Raw genomic sequence first — 23,803 nt, 5'->3', positions numbered from 1 at the left:
TACCTTTACCTTTACACACACACACACACACACACACACACACACACACATTAAGGAAACCCTTCCAGAGCCATCAAGAAACCTCAGGTTTTCATGAAACCCTGGTATGAGAGAGCTTGATCTACGTGTTCATTTGGGTCTTTACTTTTCCAGTGACTTTTGAAAGACACTCTTTTCCCCATGGAGACCTGTCTTGGTTCTCCCAGTTTATTCACAGTATGAATTCTGATACTTACTCTGATGAGAATTTCTCCCAGTTTCCTACCCCCTTTCTGAGGAAAAAAAGCAGATGTCCCAGTTCCAAACAAATGCTGGAAATTGAAGGCCTCAGTTGTCTTCTCCTGTCAATGGTACATCAGCTGCCACTCTAGGCTTCCTTAAGAAAGGAGGCTTCAAGATTTATTATCCTTTTTCTCCACAAATTGGAAGGTGAACCCGCTAGCCTAGCACTGGCTGCTTATTTGCTAAAGACATTCCTAGCTGTGAGCGTCCAAATACTGGAAAATATGGAGGCCGAGCCGCTCCTTTTGTTTGAATATGTTTTGAAATCCCCTAACCAGGATGTAGACCTGAGTTCACAGTTACAAGATCAGTAGTGGGGTGAGTCATCGAAAGAGAATTTCTTCTGCCTGTCCTTTTGAAACACACATTTCTCTGTCCCTGAACTTGAATGTGTCGTTTTCCGTTTGGACATATTCTTGTTCGACTAGTGGCAGTTTCTTCAGTTAATTGTCCAGTAGGGGAGGAGGGCCCCCTTTAACTGTTGGTCCTTGCCCTTACACTGAGAACGGATATTCTAGTTGAGTAGCTAAAGCTGGAATCCCTGGTGAGAATATTTGTTTTTTTTTTAAAAAGGCAGGCAAATGTTCTTTCTCCAGTTCACATGGGATCAGCTGGAAGGGAGGAGATGAGATGTTTCGGAGAGGTTACCAGATCTGGAATAACAAATTAAACCAAAATGTGCCCGTCATTATACAGCATTGAGGGAGGACTTAGAAACTGCAGAAACCCCTGCAGCATGCACACATTTCAGTGAGGGGTCTGTGCACAGACACACTGTGTATCCCAGCCAGCGAGGGAGGGATGACAGGGATGGCCATCAAAGGCAGCACTTTTCCCCCATAGTGAATAGCATCTACTCACGTCCGTGAAGTTGTGAGGGAGTTAACTTGGAAATGAGATCCCATGGTGACCTCCAGCTATTGAGAATCAAGGTGGCTACTTATTCGCATAGCTTGGGTAGCTAGAAAGCTGATTGCTGTGAGCCTTTCAGGCCTGTGTAAAAAGACTGTGCATTGTCCCACACGTCCATCTATTAAGCTTTTGCTTTCCATCTTAAATATTGGAAAATAGAGTTCCCTGTGCCACTTTTGGCTGATGCTTTAGGGCAGGGGTAGTCAAACTGCGGCCCTCCAGATGTCCATGGACTACAATTCCCACAAGCCCCTGCCAGCATTCGCTGGCAGGGGCTCGTGGGAATTGTAGTCCATGGACATCTGGAGGGCCGCAGTTTGACTACCCCAGCTTTAGGGTGAGCCTGCAATGAGCAAGGGGTTCCCTTCATTCCTTTTGCCCTGGGGTCAGTTAATAGCATTGTTTGGATACCATAGTGCTGGATAACCCACTGTTGGCTGCACTTAAAGTTAACTCGCATTGCGTCAAAAGCAGTGGTCTGAACCTCTATTCATCGTGTCTAGAATGAAAACTGATGCTATTGAAATGTGACAAAAATGTCTGGCAGGTATTTTCAGAGGAATGAATGTCACACCTGTAGTGATCGTTTTCTCCTTATATACCTCAATGCTTTATTAGTACATCCAATAAAACTGAAGAGGAAAGAGTCAACCCAGTTGAGTACAATTCAGTAGAAATATACAAAGAAGACCTTGTCATGAATTGTGCCATCCAACCACGTTGGGGGAACTTTCGGCGCTGCCGTTCTAGCCACGCCCAGTGAGAATACAGAACTGTAAAGCTCAGCCTGTTGCAGTGATGTCAGTCTTACAATGTTGATGCCCTTGGATCCCTATGAGCCGGAAAACTCAATTAAAAATCCCTAGCCAATAAATCTATCAAGTGAAAATTAAAGTGTAGCGGTTAACTTTTGGAGGAAAAAAAAATAATGCTTGTAGACTCTGATCTTGCCAACATTTGTCAACAATTGGTCTCAGTACACCAGGAGTCCCCAACCTTTTTGAGCTGGTGAGTGCCTTTGGAATTCTCACCCAGCATGGTGGGCCCAGTCACAAAATGGCTGCCTCAAAATGGCTGCTGCAGGAGGTGAAGCCAGCCGGAAAATGGCTGCTGCAGCTTATCTATTGAAGATCCTGTGCTGTGGTGGCCAGTCTGCACAGCCAATCAAATCTTCAGTGATCAATCAAAAGCCTGACCAGGCAAAAGGCCCACCTGGCCCCTAACACTTTCCTAAAGCACTTGGTGGGTACTAGGAAAGATGTTGGAAGCCCTCACAGGCGCCACGTTGGGGACCCCAAAATATTTTAAAGCAGACCAAAAGCATAGATTTATCCAATGTGCTTTCCCAAAGATTGACTTTTAAGAATCTGTTGTGTAACTTACAGCAGAAAAGACATCAGCCTGTATTAACCGCAACACTGTCTTGAACAGAAGTGAAATTCCATTAGGAAAATGGAAATTCTGCCACAGGGGCCAATTCTAGGATTTGCAGTGAGTCACAAAACATGTTAAACATCTCTGCTGACAATGGCGACAAGGTTATATGGAATCAAGCTCATGGCAAAAGTATTTCCACCCCAGTAAACAGAATTGCTACTATATGGGATCTATTTTAATCCGAAGCAACTAGGTATTAAGTTAAAAGTACCAAAATAAGTTATACAAATATATAGGCAATACATATTATCTGAGCAAAGCAATAAATATCCTAAGAGAAAATAAACCTCACAGTGGATGCGTGTCTCATTTACTGTAACTCTTGCCTTTTGTATGCAATCTAATGGTGAAATCCCCAGCACTGAAAAACAAAATATCTAGCTGAATAGTCACCTCTTCCTTAATTTGCTAGGAAAGGAACTTCAAACCTCTCCCCGATTTAGTTTTTTTTTCCCCTTTAAAGATCTCAGATGCAATCATTTCACATTCCAGAGTCACCCTCTGTCCGCCTGTAATTTTCCACGCTGCTGTCTTTTTTCTTGATAGGCTGGTTTCCTGACGGGGTCTTCTAATGATCTCTTCACTCTCTACATATTTGTCCACCTGCCCCATCTAAATCATCTCTGTGTATTTTTTTTAAACATTCAGCCTTCTTTGGTCTCCTCATCTTCTAGGTCTTTGATACATATGCAGATGTCCATATATTTACAGCAACATATAAATATGTTATACAGCAGACTGTTAACACATAATGGGACACAATGCTAATTCACAATACATGCATGTTCAGAGATACCCAGTTCATGCCAGCTTGAGGAACAGTCCCGTCAGCCTCACCTCTAAGGGGACTAATATTATTTCTAAACCACCCATCTATGTTTGTTAAAGGTGCCAAACTATAAGGCCTAGACAGAAATGGCCTAAGGGGGAGGCTTCACTGAAGTTCTTCAGAAGTACAGGGATTTGTTCACACCTCGTTCATGTCAAAAACAGCCAGTCAAAGACCCAGTGGAGTGGGATGGAGGAAATGACAAGAGGTTGGCTTTTCCAACCATGTGCTCTTTATTGATTTGCTGTTCTTACTGAACTAGCCATTACATAAAGGCCCCGATCCAGAGCAAATGAGGTTTGCAATGGTTGAGATGAAAGGTTTTCATGAAAATTATCCAACTGCAAGCACTGCAGTGGGTGGAGGGCACCCCATTTTTAAAATGTCAGCCTCTTTACTTGCATTGGTTGCCTACTCTTCCACATACCCTCAACAAGATCACCGTGTCTACATCTGACAGGTTTCCTGTTCTGATAGGTGGAATCAATTGTGTGCTTACTCTCTAGGAAGAACTGACCTGACTTACCCTGTGGCCAGATCTGATTGGCTGCAGAGGGCCTTGATAGCCACTCTGTGTTCCTTGCGATTACAGAATAACTTGCTCTATTTTCTCTGCACCCTCAGCCTTACAAACAAACCCTGTGAGTGAGATAGCTTTTTAAACATGCCTACATCATGAAAGGGAATGAGGGAGGGGCTGAGAGAGAGAGAGCACCTTATTCCAGTCCACTGGCTTATATCTATATGTGTGTCAGTACAGGGATGCAAAGTGATAGCCCACCTATTGCACTGATGACAGATCTACATGCAAGGATGAATCTGCTGCATTTGGGTAAGCAGCTGAGCCTGAAGATATGTTAAAATGGACAGAGGTTGGCTTCAGGCATGCTCTTCCTCTGCTGGAATCCGCCCAAATGGGGAATTTGCATCCAGATTCCATACAGCTATGGCCAAAGGGCTGCTTTTCAGAGGCTTACTGCCGGGGATTTCAATGCCTGAGTCAGAAACATCACGAATGATGGCTGGAGTTTAGCCAGGTGAGCTGCCCCAAGCTCAGATGCTCCTGGAGGCCGTATGAAGCCTGCTGATTGGCTGGGTCTCCTAGGTCAACACAGCGGAATCTTCTGCGTGCTGCACTCTAGGCCAGGCTTAGTTCCAACCCTTGTCCTGGGGCAAGCCCTTGGCTCCAGCAACATCTAATAGTGAAATCCTAAGCAGAGGATTGGGAGGGAGGGGGGCGTGGCATAGCCTGATCTCATCAGACACTGGGAGCTAAGCAGGGTCAGTCCTTGGATGGGGGACCACTGAGAAAGACTCTGCAAAGGAAGGCCATGGCAAGCCACCACTTGTCTTGAAAGCCCTTGGCTGGGGTCGCCATAAGTCAGCTGTGACTTGATGAACATTCAGACACACCCAAGCAGGCAACTGAGGTCAGTGGGCTCAAAGGGCAGCAGCTTGGATGCTTTAGGATGCTTTGGGCTGATCCTGCGTTGAGCAAGGGGTTGAACTAGATGGCCTGTATGGCCCCTTCCAACTCTATGATTCTATGATTCTGCTTAGGATGGGCCTGTACGTCTGGCAGTCTACCTCTGACATTGGCACAAAATGCATTCTGGGGACGTATGTCTTGTATGCACCTGAAGCCATTATTTGATATAGTTTGTGGTTTCGTGTTTTTAAACACAGGTTGATTATGCCTTTAGTGAAACTGGGATGTTCCTGACTAACAAGGCTGAATCCTGGGTATAAGCTTTTGTGTGCATGCACACCTCTTCAGTTACTTCTTCATAGGTGCACTTCTTAGTGTTGCATGCACACGATAGTTTATACCGAGAATTAAATTCTGGTCATCTTAAAGGAGCCACCAGCCTCAAACTTGGTTCTGCTGCTTCAGATCAACACAGCTACCCACCTGGATGGAACCTTCCTGCTATCATAACAGTTTCCCAGAAACCTCGATGGAAGTAAAAAAAACCTTCTAAGAATTCAGCCGAGAAACTCAAAACAGGACTCTTAAAAGCAGCTGGAAGATCAGCGGTGAAACGTCCCCACAAATATAATCCCTTCTGCCACGTTGAGAGACGTGCTTGTCGAAAAGCCCTGAATTATTTAAAAGTTTGAAGAAATTAAACATAAATAGAAGGGGGGAAAAGGGAAGAGGAAGGGGGAAAATGCATGCTTATAATACTGGTCAAAATACTATACTGCTAGTTTATAATTCCCTGAGGTTAAGGCCTGGATTATAGCTGCATGTTGTCTGTTGCTTTCCCCTCCCTGCGGTGTCTACACTGTGCAACTGATCTTGTCTTCCCAATGCCCATTTAAGATAGCAGAGTCCATTTCCTGACTGTTAACCTTGCTTAATGTAGAGCCCCATCTCTGGTCCAATAGATGGGACGGGACTTCTAGGAGAAAGTATCCGGATCGTATTCCTGCGCTTGTGGGATGCTTACTCCTTGGAACTAAATTCACCATAATAGCTCGCTTCCACAGCTGGAGGGTGGTAAAGATGGCCGGAATGAGCCTCCTCAACCATGTAGGTGGAACCTGGACTTGCTGGCCCGCCACTCGGGGTTCTGGAAAGGCCTTCCTCGCGGCTGTGCCTTCCGCCCCGGCCCCTCTGGGGCACAGCTTCTCTTCGATCTCCGGGGCGACCCTGGGGGGTGTCTATCTCACCTCTGGGGCTTTCGGCTTCGCTGCTGTAGGTTCTAGCCATGCCAGGATGCGAAACTGCAGTCAGGTAGCTATTGTTTCTGGAAAACTTGCCCTCCGGAACACCTCTGCTGGACACAGTCGGGCTTCTAGAAGAGTCGGCTGCCCGGAAACTCCCGCTCTCTCTAGAAAGGCTCAGCTCCGCGGCGGCGTCCTGTCGGCTGCCGTAGCAGATTGGAGTGGATGTCTCTATAGGGCCTTCACTGTCACCGCTCTGGGTGTCTGGGACGTTTTCTGTCGCCTCGCTGGGGATTTCCTCATAAACATTTTCCTCCGCAGCGTGAGGCGCCGTGCTGAAGACACTGTCGGTCAAGGCCGTACTGGTGACGCTTGGCGTTCTAAAGCCGCTTCCCACCGAGGTGATTCTAGCTCCATCGTTATGACTCCCAGAAACGCCCCTTCCACCGCTAGAAAGGTTTCCCTCTTGCGTGCCTTCGCTGCGAGCTCTAGGAAGGGCGGGGTCCGCCACGCCTCCGCTTTGATCTCTTGGGTTTCTAGAAAGGCTCCCTGCTGAGGTGGCTCTACTGGTCCCGCTGTGGCTTCTGGAAATGTCGCCTCCAGCCCCGGCACTGCCACTTCTGTAAACAACGGGCTCAGCGAACGGCTCCCTTCTGTGGCTACTGCGGGCCACGTCCGAGCCATCATGGCATCGAGGAAGGCTACGGTCAGGGCTGTACCTGCTGACCTCGCTCTGACTGCTAGGAATGCTGCCCACCGGGACCCCGCCCACCGGGACCCCACCGTCTTCAGCACTGTTGGTTCTAAAAAGAATGAACTCGTTGTTGCCTCCCTGTCTGCGGTTGCCGGGGGAGCCAGCTCCGTCGCTCTGGCTTCTGGAAACGCCACCCACTACGACTCCGCCATCTTCGGCTGAATTCGTTCTGGAAAGAAAAGGTTCAGCATATCCTTCCCTTTCCCGGCGGCTCTCGTTCTGATCGCTCTGCCTTCTGGACAGCCTGCCTTCTGAGCTTTCCCCGCCAGGGCTGGCAAGAACGCCCCCCACTGGGACGCCGCCCTCTTCGGCAGTGTTCCTCCTCACCAGCTTAGGCCTGGCGTGTTCTTCATGCTCACCGCTCTGGCTTCTGGAAAGGCCCCCTGCTACAAAGGACGCACTCGTAGAGAGGCTGCCCTCCGAGACATCTTCACTGGGGGTTCTAGTAAACACGCTATCCGTTAAGCCGCCGCTTCTGTTGCTCTGGCTCCTCGAAAGGCTGCCTTCCGAGGTTCCTCGGCTGGCGCTTCTAGACAGCCCGCCTTCTGGATGATCCCTGCTCCTGCTGCTCCTGTGAGCGTCAGCCTGCGAAAAGCTCTCGCGGCTTCTAGACAGGCTGCTTTCCGTGTTGTTTTCGACGTCGGCCAAGTTTCCGCTTCTGCTGCTAGGACTTCTCGAAAGGCTGCTCTCCAAAGTGCCTCTGCTGGTATTGCTGTGGTATCTTGAAGTGGCTGGGGCTCCTCCCCTCACATTGCCGTGGCTTCTAGAGGAGTCACCCCCAGAGAGTCCCCCCCTTTCACCACCGTGGCTCGAAGCTTCTCTTGCTTGGGATGTCACATTTGAAGTGGTCGGGTTGCTGGAGGTTAATGCAGCTGCAAAATGACAGCACAGGAAGGAAGGGTTTTATTTTATGTTTTGCTTATTTATCCATAAGGTTACAAATCTAGACTTCAGCTAAGAACAATGACAAAAACCCCTCCTCCTAATTGTAAGCAGTCCAACTCTTCCACAAAAAAGAGAAAGATTTATTTCTATTTTTTAAAACTATATTGACACATAATGTTAATTTAGAATGTGAAAATGTCTCAAATTGATATTGCCATGCCATTCTACACCACTTTTTAAAATATGGGCTGGGTTTTTTATACGCTGCTTTTCACTACCCAAAGGAGTCCCAAAGCAGCTTATTTATTTATTTCATTTTTATACTGCTCTTCTGAGAAACTCAGGATAGTTTACAAACACCCTCCCCTTCCTCTCCCCCCAAACAAACACTCTGTGAGGTGGGTGGGGCTGAGAGAGCTCAGAGAGAACTGCTCTGTAAGAACAGCTCAGAGAAAACTGTGACTAGCCCAAGGACACCCAGCTGGCTGCATGGGGACAAGTGGGGAATCACCCAGTTCTCCAGACTGGAGTCCATCACTCTTAACCACTATCCCCCGCTGTAGAAATTGTAAGAAGAATGGGATCCATTCTAGCGTAAGTAGATCCTAATCCATTCCAGCTAGAGTGGTGCAGCAGGGGCCTCCAAAAGAGCCCAAGATGGACAGTCCAACTTATCCATCATTTTGAAGGATATTTCCTTCTGTTCTGAGAGTTCTCGCTTGTTTTACAAAGTCTATCTTGCTCCTGCCTTCTGGCTCATTTGCCAGCACTGGATGTTTTAACACGGGATGTCCTTCAAACTGAGGGAGATGAATGGAGCTCCCATAAAACGATTTAGAAACATGAACTTACAGAACTTTGGGCCGGAGTAGATTCTGCTAATGAAAGCAAATGCTGGGGACTCCATGCTGTAAGGGGGGGAAAGGAAAAGGCATATGAACTAAGTTTCACGAGAAGACATGAATAATAAGGAGGAAGGAAGTTCAAAGGGGAGGGGAGGGGGCAGCAGGTTAACTGAGATTTGGCTTATATGAGTATTTGGTGTAAAGTCCCTATGCGCATTGAGACACAGGATAATTTCTGATGAGTAGCTGTGTTAGTCTATGGCAGCATAATAAAGCAGGAGTCCCATGGCACTAGAGTAGCCTTTTTCAACCTTTTGACCACGGAGGTGTGGCTGATATATTTTTCAGGCTTTGATATACCAGGAAGTGATGTCAGCTGGCCATACCTCCTTGCCATGCTCCCCCCTCCCTGAAGTGAGAGGAGCCTCAAGGGGCACAGTTTAAATGGCTGAGGCTCTCCCCTTCTTGCCCCCTCCAGGCCCATCACTGGACACTTTTGGAAGAGTCAGGTCAACCTGCCCAAATAATGGTAGATTTTTAAAAAATACCTTTTCTTTCATAGGGTGGGAGGGCTTTCACAGTGGGAGGACTCCCACAGCTGCCATTTTGAAACATTCAGGTTCCAGGAAGTGATGTCAGCTGGCCATACCTCCTTGCCATGCTCCCCCCTCCCTGAAGTGAGAGGCGCCTCAAGGGGCACAGGTTTAAATGGCTGGGGCCCTCCCCTTCCTAACCCCTCCAGGCCCATCACTGGACACTTTTGGAAGGGGCAGGTCATACTGGCCATATAAGGGTAGAATTTTTTTTAATTCTTTCATGAGTGGGAGGGCTCCCACAGCTGCCATTCTGAAACCCCCACCCCACCCCATGGTACCACTGAGGGGCCTTCGCATGGTTTCTCAATAATGTGGTTGGGAAACCCTGCACAGGAGTGACCATTTCAATGACGCAGCATTCACAGGATTTGAGAAGCTGGAGAACCCTGGACCCAGGCTGTGAACTCCACCAAAACTATTATGTTCTTCTCTGTTCCTCGTGTACACCATTTCTACTCTGGTGGAGACTAGAGGAACATGTAGGAGTTTGGATGTCCTTCCAGCCCATCCTGTCCAACAGTCCATGGGCCCATGTATCTCCCAATATGGGCCAAATAGCTTCTTGCCTGGATTGTTTCAGTTTGGAGTAGCACAGTGGACAACTCCTTTGTGCTGCCAAGCTCCCAACTGGAGCAGGTACATGCACAAGAGGAGCACACAAATAACACTGTGATAAGGGTTCACAGGGTGGCCCACACTTGGTGAGCTCCCATCTTGTAGAAATCGACCCATAAAAAGTGACAATTATTTCAGAATAAGCATTTCTGAGTCAGAGCTCATTTCATCAGATGTCTCTTGAGTTGCATGAAACTTTATCCCACCTTGAACATGTGTTCAGCTCTATGCATGTATAGCAAGCCTACAGAGAGTCCAAGATGTTCATTTATAGCCATTTAGACCAGTATAATTCAAGCCTACATACAATATTCTGCATCCAGTGAGGGTGTTTGTGAGGTGGGCTTTTAAGTCATTGGGTGCTGAACTGAAGAGTATGTGTGACGGTTGACATGTTTGCTGTAAAATTTGTGGCATCCCTGCTTAAAATTCTATCAGATGTTTTTTAACAATGAACTACTAATTGGAAGGAATACATATGCTCTGACATTTAGATAAGAACTTGATCTTTGCTAGAGTGGAAAATAATATTCATAAATGTTCAATTTTTGGCCAAAATTTCAAATATGGTCTTCAGAAGAAGAAGAAGACTTGGTTCTTATATGCCACTTTTCCCTACCCGAAGGAGGCTCAAAGCGGCTTACAGTCGCCTTCCCTTTCCTCTCCCCACAACAGACACCCTGTGGGGTGGATGAGGCTGAGAGAGCCCTGATATCACTGCTTGGTCAGAACAATTTTATCAGTGCCGTGGGGAGCCCAAGGTCACCCAGCTGGCTGCATGTGGGGGAGTGCAGAATCGAACCCGGCATGCCAGATTAGAAGTCCGCACTCCTAGCTACTACACCAAACTGGCTCTCAAGATTTTGAATGCATGGTTTTGTATTTAGAAATCAGATTTGTAACATCCGATTTCAGATTCTGAGGATTTTAAAGAGCAGCTGGAATCTTTTCATTGTTTTGATTTCAACGAACACCAAAGAATGTTGTGCAATGCCACATGAACATTAAAAATATATCTAGAGAACATCCATCTTTGAAATTCACAGAGAATTTTTGGGGGCTAAGTTGATGGTCATTCTGCCCTATTCTTAGTTCGCACTTATGCTCCTTTTCTGGTCACTTACCTGATCTCCTCCCCTTCCATCAACTCCCTGTAGGTAAGAATCTCTATGTCTAAGGCCAGCTTAACATTCATCAGCTCCTGATACTCCTTCACGAGGTGAGCCAAATCCTGCCTGAGGTTCTGAAGGGCTTCCTCCAAGTTAGCCAGTTTGGCTCTGGCATCATTCAGGACAGCTTCGCCTTGACTTCCAACTTCTTTGATGGTCCCTTCCAGACGAAGACACTGGAGTGAGAAAACAAAGACGACGATTGAGGGATGGTGGTAAATGCTTTGGTAGTTTCTTATCCTCTGCTGTCTTTTTTTTCTTGATGATGAAGAAGAGTTGGGTTTTATACCCTGCTTTTCACCCCCCCTAAGGAGTCTCAAAGTGGTTTGCAATCGCCTTCCCTTCCTCTCCCTGTAACACCCTGTAAGGTAGGTGGGGCTGAGAGAGCTCTGACAGGGCTGGTCTGTGAGAACAGCACTATCAGGGCTGCGACAAGTCCAAGGTCACTCAGCTGGCTGCATACGGAGGAGCAGAGACTCAAACCTGGCTCACCAGATTGGAAGCCACCGCTCTTAACCACTGCACCAAACTGGCTCTGAGCCAAAGATGCTTGAGCATAAGCAGGTCAGTGCCACTGAAATATTAAAAGTGTACAATAGCTTACAGTGGCACGCACCTTTGCAATGGCCTTCTAAATAAATCTTCTTAAGCCCTGGGAACGCCATTCCATTTCAGCAGCATCAAACTCACCACAAACGTTGTTATACAACACCTCACTGAACTGAGGAGGGAAAATGTACTGACTGAAAGAGACTTCAGAAGATGGAGCAGAGTTGTTTTCTGTTGCCCCAGAGGAGCAGACCAGAACCAATGGGTTGAATGGACCCTTATCAAAATTCTTATGATTCATTTGGTGAACTAAGCTGGTATAAAAAGGACATGAATTCATAGCATGGAGTCACTTTAGAACAGGGGTAGTCAAACTGCGGCCCTCCAGATGTCCATGGACTACAATTCCCAGGAGCCCTTGCCAGCATTCGCCAGCGAATGCTGGCAAGGGCTCCTGGGAATTGTAGTCCATGGACATCTGGAGGGCCGCAGTTTGACTACCCCTGCTTTAGAACCACCTCACTGTTTCTATTACGATTCCATTGTCACTGTTGTTGTTGCAAAATGCATTGCCTGCCTCCTTTATTCCATCATGGGGCTCAAGACAGCATACATGGGCTTCTCAGGAGGTCACCGGCCCAGGTACACAACTGACCCAGAACCTGTTTAGCTTCCGCGAGCATCACATCTTCCAACAATATGCTGGACTTCAAGACACCTCTCTGGTCCACTGGCAGAGTTGCCTTTGGCCAACAGAGAACTGGGGAATGCGCTGGACCCCATGTTTTGGGAAACCCTATGCTTCCCCAAAGAAGCTTCCGCTCCTCATGAGTTTTGGGCTGCAACCCATCCAAAGATTCCACCGGCCAGATGCTCAATGGCGGTATGGAACTTTCAGCCTCCAGTTACTGCCAAGATCTGTGTGAGGCCTGCCGAGCTGGAAAAAACTTGCCCCAGAGGCCCCACCCTCCTAGGAATGGCCTGGCCATTTCAGAGCAGCTCTCTAAGACATTTCCATCCCCGTTGCCCAAGTTCTTTTTAATAGAGGATTCCAGATAATCTGCCTAAAATGCTCTGAAAGTCAAGCCTGTGCTCTGAGATCAAGCAATGGCCCTGCCATATCACTTGTACTGTTCAGATATTCCTGTGCATCATTCATTTTGATTGGCTAGACCTATGGATGTGCATGTCTTTCTTGTTTTGTCTGTCCAAGTTTAATATATTTTGTGCAATGGACATTCGTATGCTCAAGTATGAGGACAAATCTCTAAAAATGCACAATGTTCCACAAAGCAATGTTCCCCAAAGCATTACACTTGCATTGGTATATATTTTACATTGGGGACAGTACAACATAATTGCAAGATCTTGGCTGAATACATTTCCTTTTGCTTTCTCATTCTCATTTTCAAGTCTTGCGCCAACCACATTTTACCTGGCTTTTCAGAGACAGGATGCAAGATCTCATTTTCTGGATTTGTATATTCAGCTCGGCAATTATTCTTCGGTCATTAAGAAGATGATCCCCATACTTAGCAGACTGCAGCTCTCCTTCATACAGCTGGAGGGAATATTTAAGAGTACATTTACACAACAGCGGCACATGGCACTGGAGAGGGAACGCACAGTGCAGGACCCAAGGGGAGAAAATACATCTCCAATAAAAACAACTTTAATTGTGGTTATTGCCCCCCTCCCACTTCCCGAAGGGGCCCATTCTACACATGTTAGATAATGCACTTTCAATGCACTTTATAAGTAGATTTTCCTGATCTGCACAGGAAAATCCAGCTGCAAAAGCACATTGAAAGTGCATTATCCAATGTGTGCAGAATAGGCCCCTGTTTGACGTGACAGTAAATTTAAAGCTGTCTCATTGCTTTAACACAGAATTGGTAGGTTCCCACAATATTGACCTGATGAACATCTTATGATTCATGATTTTTTTGATAAAGTTGTGCCATGGCCTGAACACCTACATCAGATGTTCTTCCAGCCCAGGTAACCCCTTTTCCAGTTTCTTCCTCGGAAGAGCCTTAAAGGTGGAGAAAGGCTACAAACCTTGCACATTGGATACAGTCCACTGATTTCAGTACAGAAATACATCATGCCCTGTCAGTTACTTGATCTAATACCTATTGGTTAGATTTCACAACATCTCCCAATATTTTGGGCCCATATATAAAGCACCCAGTGAGCTCCTCTCATGTGGATTTCCAAAACAGTTCAGAATTCTGAGGAAAGAAGACATTTGTGTGTGTGTTTTAATCTATTTGTTCAGTGTTCTCGGTCAATAATTGCCATAGTGTTTTATTACAAGTTTACCACTTTTCCATATCACTCCGTAGGACAGTGGTTTTCAACCTGGGGGTTGGGACCCCTTTGGGGGTCAAACGACCATTTGACAGGGGTTGCGGCAGGTCAAGCAGCTTGGCCGGGAGGCGCCATGCATACAATAGCCTTGTGGGGTAGATCGAGGTAGAGCGTTCATCTGTCTGGAGCAGCGGAAAAGAGCGAGATCGGCATGGTGGGAACTGAACTGAGAAACCCCGAAAAAAATAGAATTTATATACAATCATGAACAATGGATCTTCACGCCATTGGTCAGTTTCTGTTTGATGTCCGTGAAAGAACACTTGCATAATTTTATGGTTGGGGGTTCACCACAACATGAGGAACTGTTTTAAAGGGTCGTCGCATTATGAAGGTTGATCACCACTGATGTAGGACCTGTTGTTTGCATGCAGAATTTTGTGACAACTCTCCTGGGGGCAAGTAGATACACACCTTGCTTCTTGTGAGTTCCTCTAACTCCTCCCAGCTCCTGTGAGCCAGAGCTTCATACTGGGCCCTTACATCCTCCACAATCTGGTGAGGGTCGAGATTGATTCTGTTGTTGTTGTCAATCCCCAGGACAACAGAGATGTCTTTGATTTGTGACATTGCTTCTTCAAGTTCCTAGAAAAGTGGAAAGAAGATTGGGCTTCAGTTGCCAAGATTTTAGTAATTACGTTGGTTATCTAAGTACTGGCAGTGGGGCTGTATGTGGATAACAGCATGAACTAGAAAACAGAATTTTCCCCAAATGCTTCGCAGACTTTATTCCAGTACTCCTGGATACAAATATCAAGCGATGATGTGTTTTTACAGGAGGAGACAGTCCACATCACCTCACCTGCTACACTGCCACAAAGGAACAGCATAATTTTCAGGGGCTGAGGGTACTAGTCAGTTAATGGTACTTCTGGTATTCCCCTATGATTAAGAATAGTACTCATCTAGGGATGTGCACCAAGAAAATATTCAGTACTGTTTCGATTTGAACCGAATTGATTTGGATATACCAAAATCACCCAAATCCCATTATCAGAATGGGGATTTGGATTTGGATGATTCGAGTACAGCTGAATTGATTTGGTCACAGCCACAAACATCTGATCCATGAAGATAAGCCTTTCTCTGGAGATTAGCTGTTTGGGGTATTTAAATGCCTCCATCCCCAGTGCACAGCCTAACAAACAGCTAAGGATCAGCTGTTTGTTGGGCTCTACACTGGGGGGGGGAGAGGCATGCTGGGGGGAAGGCATTTAAAGGGACCTGGGCATTTAAACAGACCCAGCATGCCTTTCCTTCAATGTGCCTACCCCTCTGCTGTTTGTTGGGCTGTTTGTTGGGTTCTGCACTGGGGAGGAGGAACATGGGGGGGGGGGGGAAGGCTGTGTGCCAGGTCTGAGAATCTCACTGTGTCTTACTGTCTGTTGTTTCTGCGTGTGTCAGGTATGACTGAATGATCCAAAACAACCTGATAAAGAAATAAGGCAGAACTAATTTTTCTACTTTCAATGATGACTGAAACAAGGCATAACAATCAATCACAAAAGAGATGAGCCGTCTCCCCTGTGGGTGGGTACCTTGAATTTACAGTAGCATTTACTTATTTTATTAACGCAATCTCCTGTGTTGCAGTGGTGTGTGCCTTGTCATTCATTTAACCAGCCTTCCTACTGAATCCTCTTGAACCGTTTCTGCTCTACTGCCCAGGTAAACATGCAGCCTTTGTCCACAAGGCTCATACTTCCACGGCCCTTATTATCTTCTCCAGGACCCCTGCCAAATTCTGAGCAGAGCAAGCTGGGTTTTGCTCAGCACCAGGCCGCTCTTTCCATTGCATGCCCTTTGGTTTTCTATCCTCATAAATCACATTTTTAACATCTTTTTTTTGTAACGTGCTTCAGGTCCTGACCGCTGGCAGATACTTATTAGATGACTGATAGATACAGAAGAAGGCCTCCTTGACAGCTCTGAAAGCAGCCTCAGCTCGGCTCAGTAACTTTCAAAAGGATTGTGATTCCGGTGAGTAAAATTACACATACCTGTGTGGTTTGGGTGCAGGCAAGAGCTAACCTGAAGGAGTCTGAAGCCAGAATACCTTCAGTGCTTATTTGGCCTCCTCTACTTTTTTTGCCCATGTCCTTCTGCCAGTCAAGGCAAGGATCAGGCAGTTGGATTTCCTCTTTCCATGAATCAGTTCATTGAAAGTTTACACTTTTGGGAGAAAGGTTTGAAACTGTTTCCATAAGAGGCATTACCATTCTCCGCTGTGCTGCACCCCTCTTCCTTTATCCCTCAATGGCAAAGAACAAAGGCGGAAGTTTGCAAAAAGCTTCCAAGCAGAGCTTGCTACTTCTGTTCCCATACACTTAATTCCTGGGTAAATAGGCAGGGCTCTCTCTTATTTAAAAAAAAATAAGAACTAAAGTTCACAGGACAAATGCAGAGAAAGTATGAATAGATTCCATCCATTTGTACAATGCTGGCTCTTCAGATATGTTAGCAATTATGCAATTTTAGGTTTGCCAACTTTAGATGTCAAAAAATGCTACCTATCTGGGAGGGGTTGAAAGGAGCACCTGCTGGATCTGGAGCAGAGCAGATCTGGTGTGGAAACTGGACGTGTATGGGTGGGGCCTGACAGAACGGTTTGCTGGCTTTTCAGACTGCAATGGTGGTAAATTGGCCAGAGTACCGTTTCACTGTGACCACTGAAATTCTGGCTGGCTGGCAACTATGATCAGCAAGGTGTTCAGTTACTCCCTTTGCTGAAATGGTTAATTTGAAAAACAAAAACGATTGGATTCCTGCTTCCTAAATTACAGGATGTGCTGCAGAATAATTGTCTCATATCTGTGGTAGAATTGTTTTTTCATGGTCAACACCAAAAAATTTCCACATTCTGCCCAAAATATTATTTCTTCAAGGCCTTGTAAGTTGTTCTGTCAGGAGGAATCAAACTTGTCTCACCAGATTAGAAGTCCCCACTCCCAACCGCTACACCAATAGGTACGGCCATCTCTTTATATATGGAAAGGGAACCTCAGACAGAATCATAACTTTGCTATGTTCAGGGCTGCTGACTTTTAAACTGGTCGTACTGGCTGCCCCTTTAATGGCCATTTGATCTGCAAGGTGAATGTTATTTAGCTCCATGCTGAAATCTTAATTGCCTGCTAGGTAAAGGTAAAGGTATCCCCTGTGCAAGCACCGGGTCATGTCTGACCCTTTGGGTGACGCCCTCTAGCGTTTTCATAGCAGACTCAATACGGGGTGGTTTGCCAGTGCCTTCCCCAGTCATTACCGTTTACCCCCCAGCAAGCTGGGTACTCATTTTACCGACCTCGGAAGGATGGAAGGCTGAGTCAACCTTGAGCCGGCTGCTGGGATTGAACTCCCAACCTCAGGGGCAGACAGCTTCAGACAGCATGTCACTACCTTACCACTCTGCGCCACAAGAGGCTCTTTAATTGCCTGCTACTGCACATGAAATCTCTAGTCAAAGAGACAGGATATCATTCCCCCTTTCCAACTGGCAACATTTGCCATGCTTCCCCTGGATCACATGACCCTTATGGATCACATGACTTACGTGAAGGGTAGCAGCAGCTCATGTTCTGATTGCCTCCACACAGTGTCCACACTCCTCACTTAGGTGTCTGCAATGTCTGGAGCAGGGGTAGTCAAACTGCGGCCCTCCAGTTGTCCATGGACTACAATTCCCATGAGCCCCTGCCAGCATGGGAATTGTAGTCCATTGACATCTGGAGGGCCGCAGTTTGACTACCCCTGGTCTGGAGGAATTCAGCCAACAGCTAGCTCAACATTAACAGCCTTGATTCAACTCCAACTCTCTCTCCAGCACTGGCCCTCCTTATATAGGCTTATTTTCCTGCCCAAAGTTCCAGAGCATGGGAATCACTCACAAACACATTAACCCCTTCAGACCCTCATTCTAACAATTAAACTTAGTACTATCAACAGAGCCTCTTGTGGCGTAGAGTGGTAAGGCAGCAGACATGCAGTCTGAAGCTCTGCCCATGAGGCTGGGAGTTCCATCCCAGCAGCCGGCTCAAGGTTGACTCAGCCTTCCATTCTTCCCAGGTCGGTAAAATGAGTACCCAGCTTGCTGGGGGGTAAACGGTAATGACTGGGGAAGGCACTGGCAAACCACCCCATATTGAGTCTGCCATGAAAACGCTAGAGGGCGTTACCCCAAGGGTCAGACATGACCCGGTGCTTGCACAGGGGATACCTTTACCTTTAGTACTATCAAACCAAACACTGCCGATCATTCTGCTTCAAGCACTGGCTTCCCAAAATGACGGCTGCCAAATCCTGCCTCACTACCCAATGCTCCTTTTAAAATGTTGAAAAATGGCCAAGTGGGGACAGAAACATGACAAGGCAACTGACCCCTTTACTGAAGGAAAATATATGGAATATGATAACACATGGCAGGGAAAAAATAATTTTATATATTTTTCTTGGGGATAATGGGAAGGAAATAATGCCAAACATTCAAGTAGAAATTCTAAGAAAATTACTAATTTTGCCAGTCTTTGAAATCGGACATGTGTCCCTCCATATATTACTGGAGAAGGGTTGGGTCAACTATAGAGTTGACAGCTCCAGGTTGGGAAATTCCTAGAGATTTTGGGGCTGGAGCCTGAGCAGGGTTACAGGAGAGACTTCAGTGGAGCATAACACCATAGAGTCTACCTTCCAAAGCAGCCATTTTCCCCAGGCAAACTGATCTCTGTCAACTGGACATAAGTTGTAATCCCAGGAGATCTCAAGGTCCCACCTGGAGGCCAGCAAAACTAGCCTACTAGCATCACATAGGATTGCCTCCCTGTAAACTGGATTGCCACTCCTTCCATTTCTGTTTTCTCTACAATCAATTATCAGGTGATGCTTTTAACCTCCCCCTCCAGTCATCAGGTGATGCTACTCACCTGCCCTTTTCCATTTATCAAGTTTCTATTAAGGGGTCAAAGCATCAACTCTCCCCAGCCCCTCTGATCATCACCCTTAACGTCCCATGTACTTTGGCCCTTATTCCTTAACATTCATGTAGAGCTAACAATGTGCTGGGTGTTGCACAGAACTGAAGGGCAACACAATCCCTGTCCAGAAGGTTTTATGTGGTAATAGCGGGAAGATAACATTGTTGTGCAGAAGAAGCTGCTAGGGATCAAGTGGGGGTATGAATCAGGGGAAAGGAGACAAGCTGGGGTGGGAATGGGGTTATGACCAGGAAAACTAAAAGCAAGGAATGGCCAGAGAAGTGGATTGAGCCACTTCCAAAAGCTGCTGCCGCACAAGGATTTCCTCCTGCTTGGATAGAAAGAAGAAGAGCTGGTTTTTTGTACCCTGCTTTTTACTACCCCAAAGGAGCCTCCAAGTGGTTTACAATTACCTACCCTTCCTCTCCCCGCAACAGACACCTGCGAGGGAGGTGGGGTGGAGAGAGCTCTGAGAGAACTGCAGTTGTCCCAAGGTCACCCGGCTGGCTGCATGTGGAGAAGGAGTGGGGAATCAAACCCGGTTCTCCAGATTAGAGGCCACCCAGCTGGCTTTCCCCAAGAAGCCCCCATAATAAAGGGGAAACATCATTGTGCTCAATTTGAGTGCAACTTGTCAGGTTTCATTTTTTCTCCCCTCCTTACTTCAGAGAAAATATGGACCCTGTTTCCTGTTAAACAGAAACTGTGGAGAGGCTGCAGGTGGAGAGTCCGTCTGAATGTTTGGCATGTTCATTTCAGTTAATGATTGAGAGAACCTGACACAGGGTCTCCCTGGACATGGCATATTTTGAATTCCTAAGGGAAGGGGAGTCTTAGGTACCCGGACGAAATACCATGAGGGTCGAGGGGGTGCTGAGAAATTCCATCCTGAACCAGCAGAAGAGGTTTGCGCTTCAGAACAGCATGTTTGTAATTGCATCTGGGTTGCAGATAAGAGCACTACAGTTATTAGGTCAGATCTACTACCTGTCTTTCCTGATCACTGTTGCATAGAAACGAGCTGTAATTCTGTGGCACCCCCAGATGGAGGTTGGCAACCCAAGCTCTAAGCCCTTATCTATTCTTTGAAATATCCAAGCTTTTTTTTTTTTTTACTACCAGTAAGCATGTACATTCATTTCCAAACAAATTTTTAACAAATGAAAAGGCCTCATTGGTTTTATTTTCCATATTATAATATCAACTACAAACAGGAAAATAGAGAAGGAACAAATGAGAAGCTGTTGTTGTTAGGTGCGAAGTCGTGTCCGACCCATCACGACCCCATGGACAATAATCCTCCAGGCCTTCCTGTCCTCTGCCATTCCCCGGAGTCCATTTAAGTTTGCACCGACTGCTTCAGTGACTCCATCCAGCCACCTCATTCTCTGTCGTCCCCTTCTTCTTTTGCCCTCGATCGCTCCCAGCATTAGGCTCTTCTCCAGGGAGTCCTTCCTTCTCATGAGGTGGCCAAAGTATTTGAGTTTCATCTTCAGGATCTGGCCTTCTAAGGAGCAGTCAGGGCTGATCTCCTCTAGGACTGACCGGTTTGTTCGCCTTGCAGTCCAAGGGACTCGCAAGAGTCTTCTCCAGCACCAGAGTTCAAAAGCCTCAATTCTTTGACGCTCGGCCTTTAGAAGCTTTTATTCATCCCTTAATTACCCCTCCCCACTGCTTTTCCCCCTCTCGTCTGCTGCCCTGTAATTGGGCCACTGGCTGCTCACTGCCAAGTTGGCCATGTCTGCCTAGCAATGCAGGTGGCTGGCTGAGGACAGACTCATTCTGTGCCCCACTGTTTCCTCCTGGACACTGCTCCAATTGCCTGAAGAGCTACACTGGACCTAATGTGGCGTGAATAAATAGGAGAAGATAACAAAAGGTGGTATCAAAAACCACCTAAGCTTTCACAATAAAAATGAAAGGGGGAAAAAAGGTTTTTTTTTACACACCCTTACATCAAACTCCTTGTGAGGTAATGCTGAAACTGAGGCCCAAAAGTACCTGGCACAAAGATACCTGGGAAAACAATTAAAACGTGGCTTCTGCCCATTCCCCTGTGTGTCATACGCCACTGATGTACTGGCAAGGAGTCTCTGGTAATACAATATCAACAGTGTCTGGCAATACAATATCAACAGCGAGTCAATGCAAGCTCTGCACGGATGCCCCGTGACTCACACAGGTTAGACATGGTGAATGAGCATAAGTAACGAACACATGCAAGACTTGTTGGAATAGACCCAGAAGAATTCTAAACCAGAACCCACGTAGATTTATAAATGTACTAGGTGTGCACCAGTCTGCATGTTCTTGGTATTTATCCTAGCTTGGAAGGACCCATTTTTCCACCCCTCAGAAATATCCTTGGCTTTTTTTTTTTACCTGCTCTTGGATAGTTTTCATTAACTCTGACATCGCATGAAGTCCATTCAGTTTTGATTCCAGTTCGGTTTTGTGCAGAAATCCATTGTCCAGATCCTGTTAAGTACAATGAGAGAAAAGTTTGTCCTTGAAACTTTAGGTGACATAATTCTGGATTTGTAAACGAAGGTGGGGAGCTCTTGTGCAACTCCTGTTTTGGAAAAGGTAGTTGTACAGTGGGATCGGGTAACTTTTGGCTTTGCTGCAGGAATGACACTCAGCCAAATGACCTGACGTTATTAGTTCATTTAGATAATTTATGCCCTGCGGCTTACAATAAAATAAATAAATAGAAAATACAACCAGGTTAAAAACCTATAATCCAAACTGAAATAAATCAAGAGTGACACTAAAAATCATCAGATGTCTTCCCTGAACATTTTCAAAAAAAGTTGATCTCTCTTTTTCAGCTTGTCCCAGAGCACTTTATAACCATTGAGTTTTAGAACCAAAAATGCTGATTCAGATGCACATCTTCTGTTTTCATGGGCACTTTTTTGACGTGAAAGTTTACTTCCTTAAAAAAAAAATTAATTGGATTGCATTCATTGGACTGGTTCCATGATCACAAGAACTTTTGTCTTTACAGCATGATTTGGGCCTCTGCCTTCCTGCTGCAGGCCCAATTGCTGCTCCCAGTGAACAGATTTTTTTCGGCAGAATTTGAGGATGAAATGAGAAGGGGTAGCAAGAAAGTCATACTCTGCAAGTAGTCTGTATAACCCCTTTGACAGATCCAACCCATCATGCTCCCAATCAGTGGCTTCTAAACTTTTGACTCTTTCCACATTGATTTTCATGCCATGAAACTCCTGCAAAATAATCACAGAATTCCAAGGATTTTGGGTGCATCTTTTGAGGTGCATGATCAGTTCTTTGCATGTTCGATGTCACTATCACTGTACTTGAGCTGCAAAAGAATACTCTAGAACAGGGGTAGTCAACCTGCGGTCCTCCAGATGTCCATGGACTACAATTCCCATGTTTGCTGGCAGGGGGCTCATGGGAATTGTAGTCCATGGACATCTGGAGGACCACAGGTTGACTACCCCTGCTCTAGAACATGTTCAGTGCTATCCTACAGTTGCGTATTTCTGGAGAAGATCAAAAGGACTGATGGCCAATTTGTCAGGAGAATGTCTCCATCATTCCTAATGTTGTTTTTGAGAAACTTCTAAAAAGGAATCCCGTACTTCTCAAGAATTGTTTGAAAATCATTTTGTTTATTGGAGGTAATAAGTCTTTGGGTTTGGTAGACACAGACTACAAGTTCTTCGAAAACACAGCTTCTTTATTGAATCCAAACAACAACCAAACACCAAACAACTGGGGGGGAATGGACTTATATACAAGTTGGGGAGCCTGCCAAGAGCCCTGATTGGCTCTTAATGTAGCCCTATGATTGGTCCATAAAGTCCAAGATTTAGAGTCTCTGATTGGTCCTCTTACAAGCCTTCATTTGCATGGTAGTTCATGTTAGCACCAAACTGTCCACATACATAACAGGAGGGAGTCTGTCTCATGTGTATTCCTAAGAGTTTTGGGGCACACACCTCTACCCTCCCCTCCATTTTGCAACATTATTTGTATGCTTGCAGTAACTTTAATTCTGCTGGGAATTAGGTGGAGCTTAGAAGGAAGTAAACTGGGCTGGCCCGCAGAGTCATCAGTTATAATTATAAGAAAAGAAGAATTGTTGGCTAGTACCAGTGGAGTAAACAAAAAGCTACCTGTAAACAGGTTTCAATGGGGGGGGGGAATGAATCCATTTAAAAGGCATCCATCATTCATAATAGCAACAAGTCATAGAAAAGGTTTCTGTTCAGTAATGACACCCAACTTGTTTTGTCTCCAGGCTGTCTCCATAGCAATTGCCTTCAAGTAACGCTCAAGAACCATCCCTCCAGAGGTGGAACAAGGCAATTACATAGTGGCACAAGGCCGTCCCTATAGCTGTACGAACAGGAAAAGCATGAAAATTCTGTCTGCAGATGAAAATTCGGTTCAAATCCTGAACAGGCTGATTATAATTAAGTAGGTTTAATCCAGCTATTGTCACAAGAATGCCAGAAGTCACTGGCAATTACAGGTTCTCTGGATTCCATTTTGTTGTTTATCAGCCTTTCAGGAGAGGTATCATATAACAAAATCCTGAGGCCAAGAGCAGACATTACGGAAGATGCATTATGGAGGATGCCAAAAACAGCAACCCTATCTCTCTGGCACACAATCACCCTGTCCCTGGCAACATCTAATCATACGAAAAGCAGGGTGCCACATGTCCCTGTTCCTGAGAATGGCAGCCAATAAAGAAGAAGGAAAGGGAGAACTTGATACGTGGGACAGGACACACAGCTCAGACACTGAAAGCCTGAAATAAAAATGTCAACAATTAAAAACACAGAGATTTCCCCACCCCTCCATTTGTTTAATTTCCTGGCAGGCTATAGAAGACATATTAAAATGATGATTGCCAACTCTGGCACAGACATCTTATAA

The 23,803-nt window shown here is 45.9% G+C and overlaps 1 protein-coding gene and 1 long non-coding RNA gene across 5 annotated transcripts in view; one reads left to right on the top strand and one right to left on the bottom strand.

Moving 5' to 3' along the window:
• Positions 1–393: 393 nt before the first annotated feature.
• LOC143833284 (uncharacterized) lies at positions 394–23,783 on the top strand. 4 transcript variants are annotated; one of them, XR_013229582.1, is made up of 5 exons: positions 394–600; positions 10,983–11,209; positions 15,321–15,446; positions 15,779–15,896; positions 23,160–23,783. It is a non-coding gene; the product is annotated as an uncharacterized LOC143833284 (long non-coding RNA). The 4 variants fall into 4 exon arrangements; XR_013229580.1 differs by lacking the exon at positions 394–600 and adding an exon at positions 732–826 and having other exon boundaries at positions 23,160–23,782; XR_013229581.1 differs by lacking the exon at positions 394–600 and adding an exon at positions 856–1,032.
• LOC143833283 (uncharacterized) overlaps positions 1,803–23,803 on the bottom strand; it is a 64,422-nt gene continuing 42,421 nt past the window's right edge. The window contains exons 4-9 of the mRNA XM_077328897.1: positions 21,266–21,361; positions 14,331–14,501; positions 12,979–13,104; positions 10,950–11,170; positions 8,622–8,677; positions 1,803–7,756 (exon numbers count right to left, since the gene is read on the bottom strand). Of these exons, the coding sequence (XP_077185012.1) occupies positions 5,910–7,756; positions 8,622–8,677; positions 10,950–11,170; positions 12,979–13,104; positions 14,331–14,501; positions 21,266–21,361 (2,517 nt within the window). The 3' untranslated portion in view covers positions 1,803–5,909. The remainder of the gene's footprint in view (positions 7,757–8,621; positions 8,678–10,949; positions 11,171–12,978; positions 13,105–14,330; positions 14,502–21,265; positions 21,362–23,803) is intronic.

This window comes from Paroedura picta, chromosome 3, assembly GCF_049243985.1.
Source record: "Paroedura picta isolate Pp20150507F chromosome 3, Ppicta_v3.0, whole genome shotgun sequence".
Lineage (NCBI taxonomy): Eukaryota > Metazoa > Chordata > Lepidosauria > Squamata > Gekkonidae > Paroedura > Paroedura picta.
The sequence above is the reverse complement of the archived record's forward strand: the minus strand, read 5'-3'. Positions and strand labels throughout refer to the sequence as shown.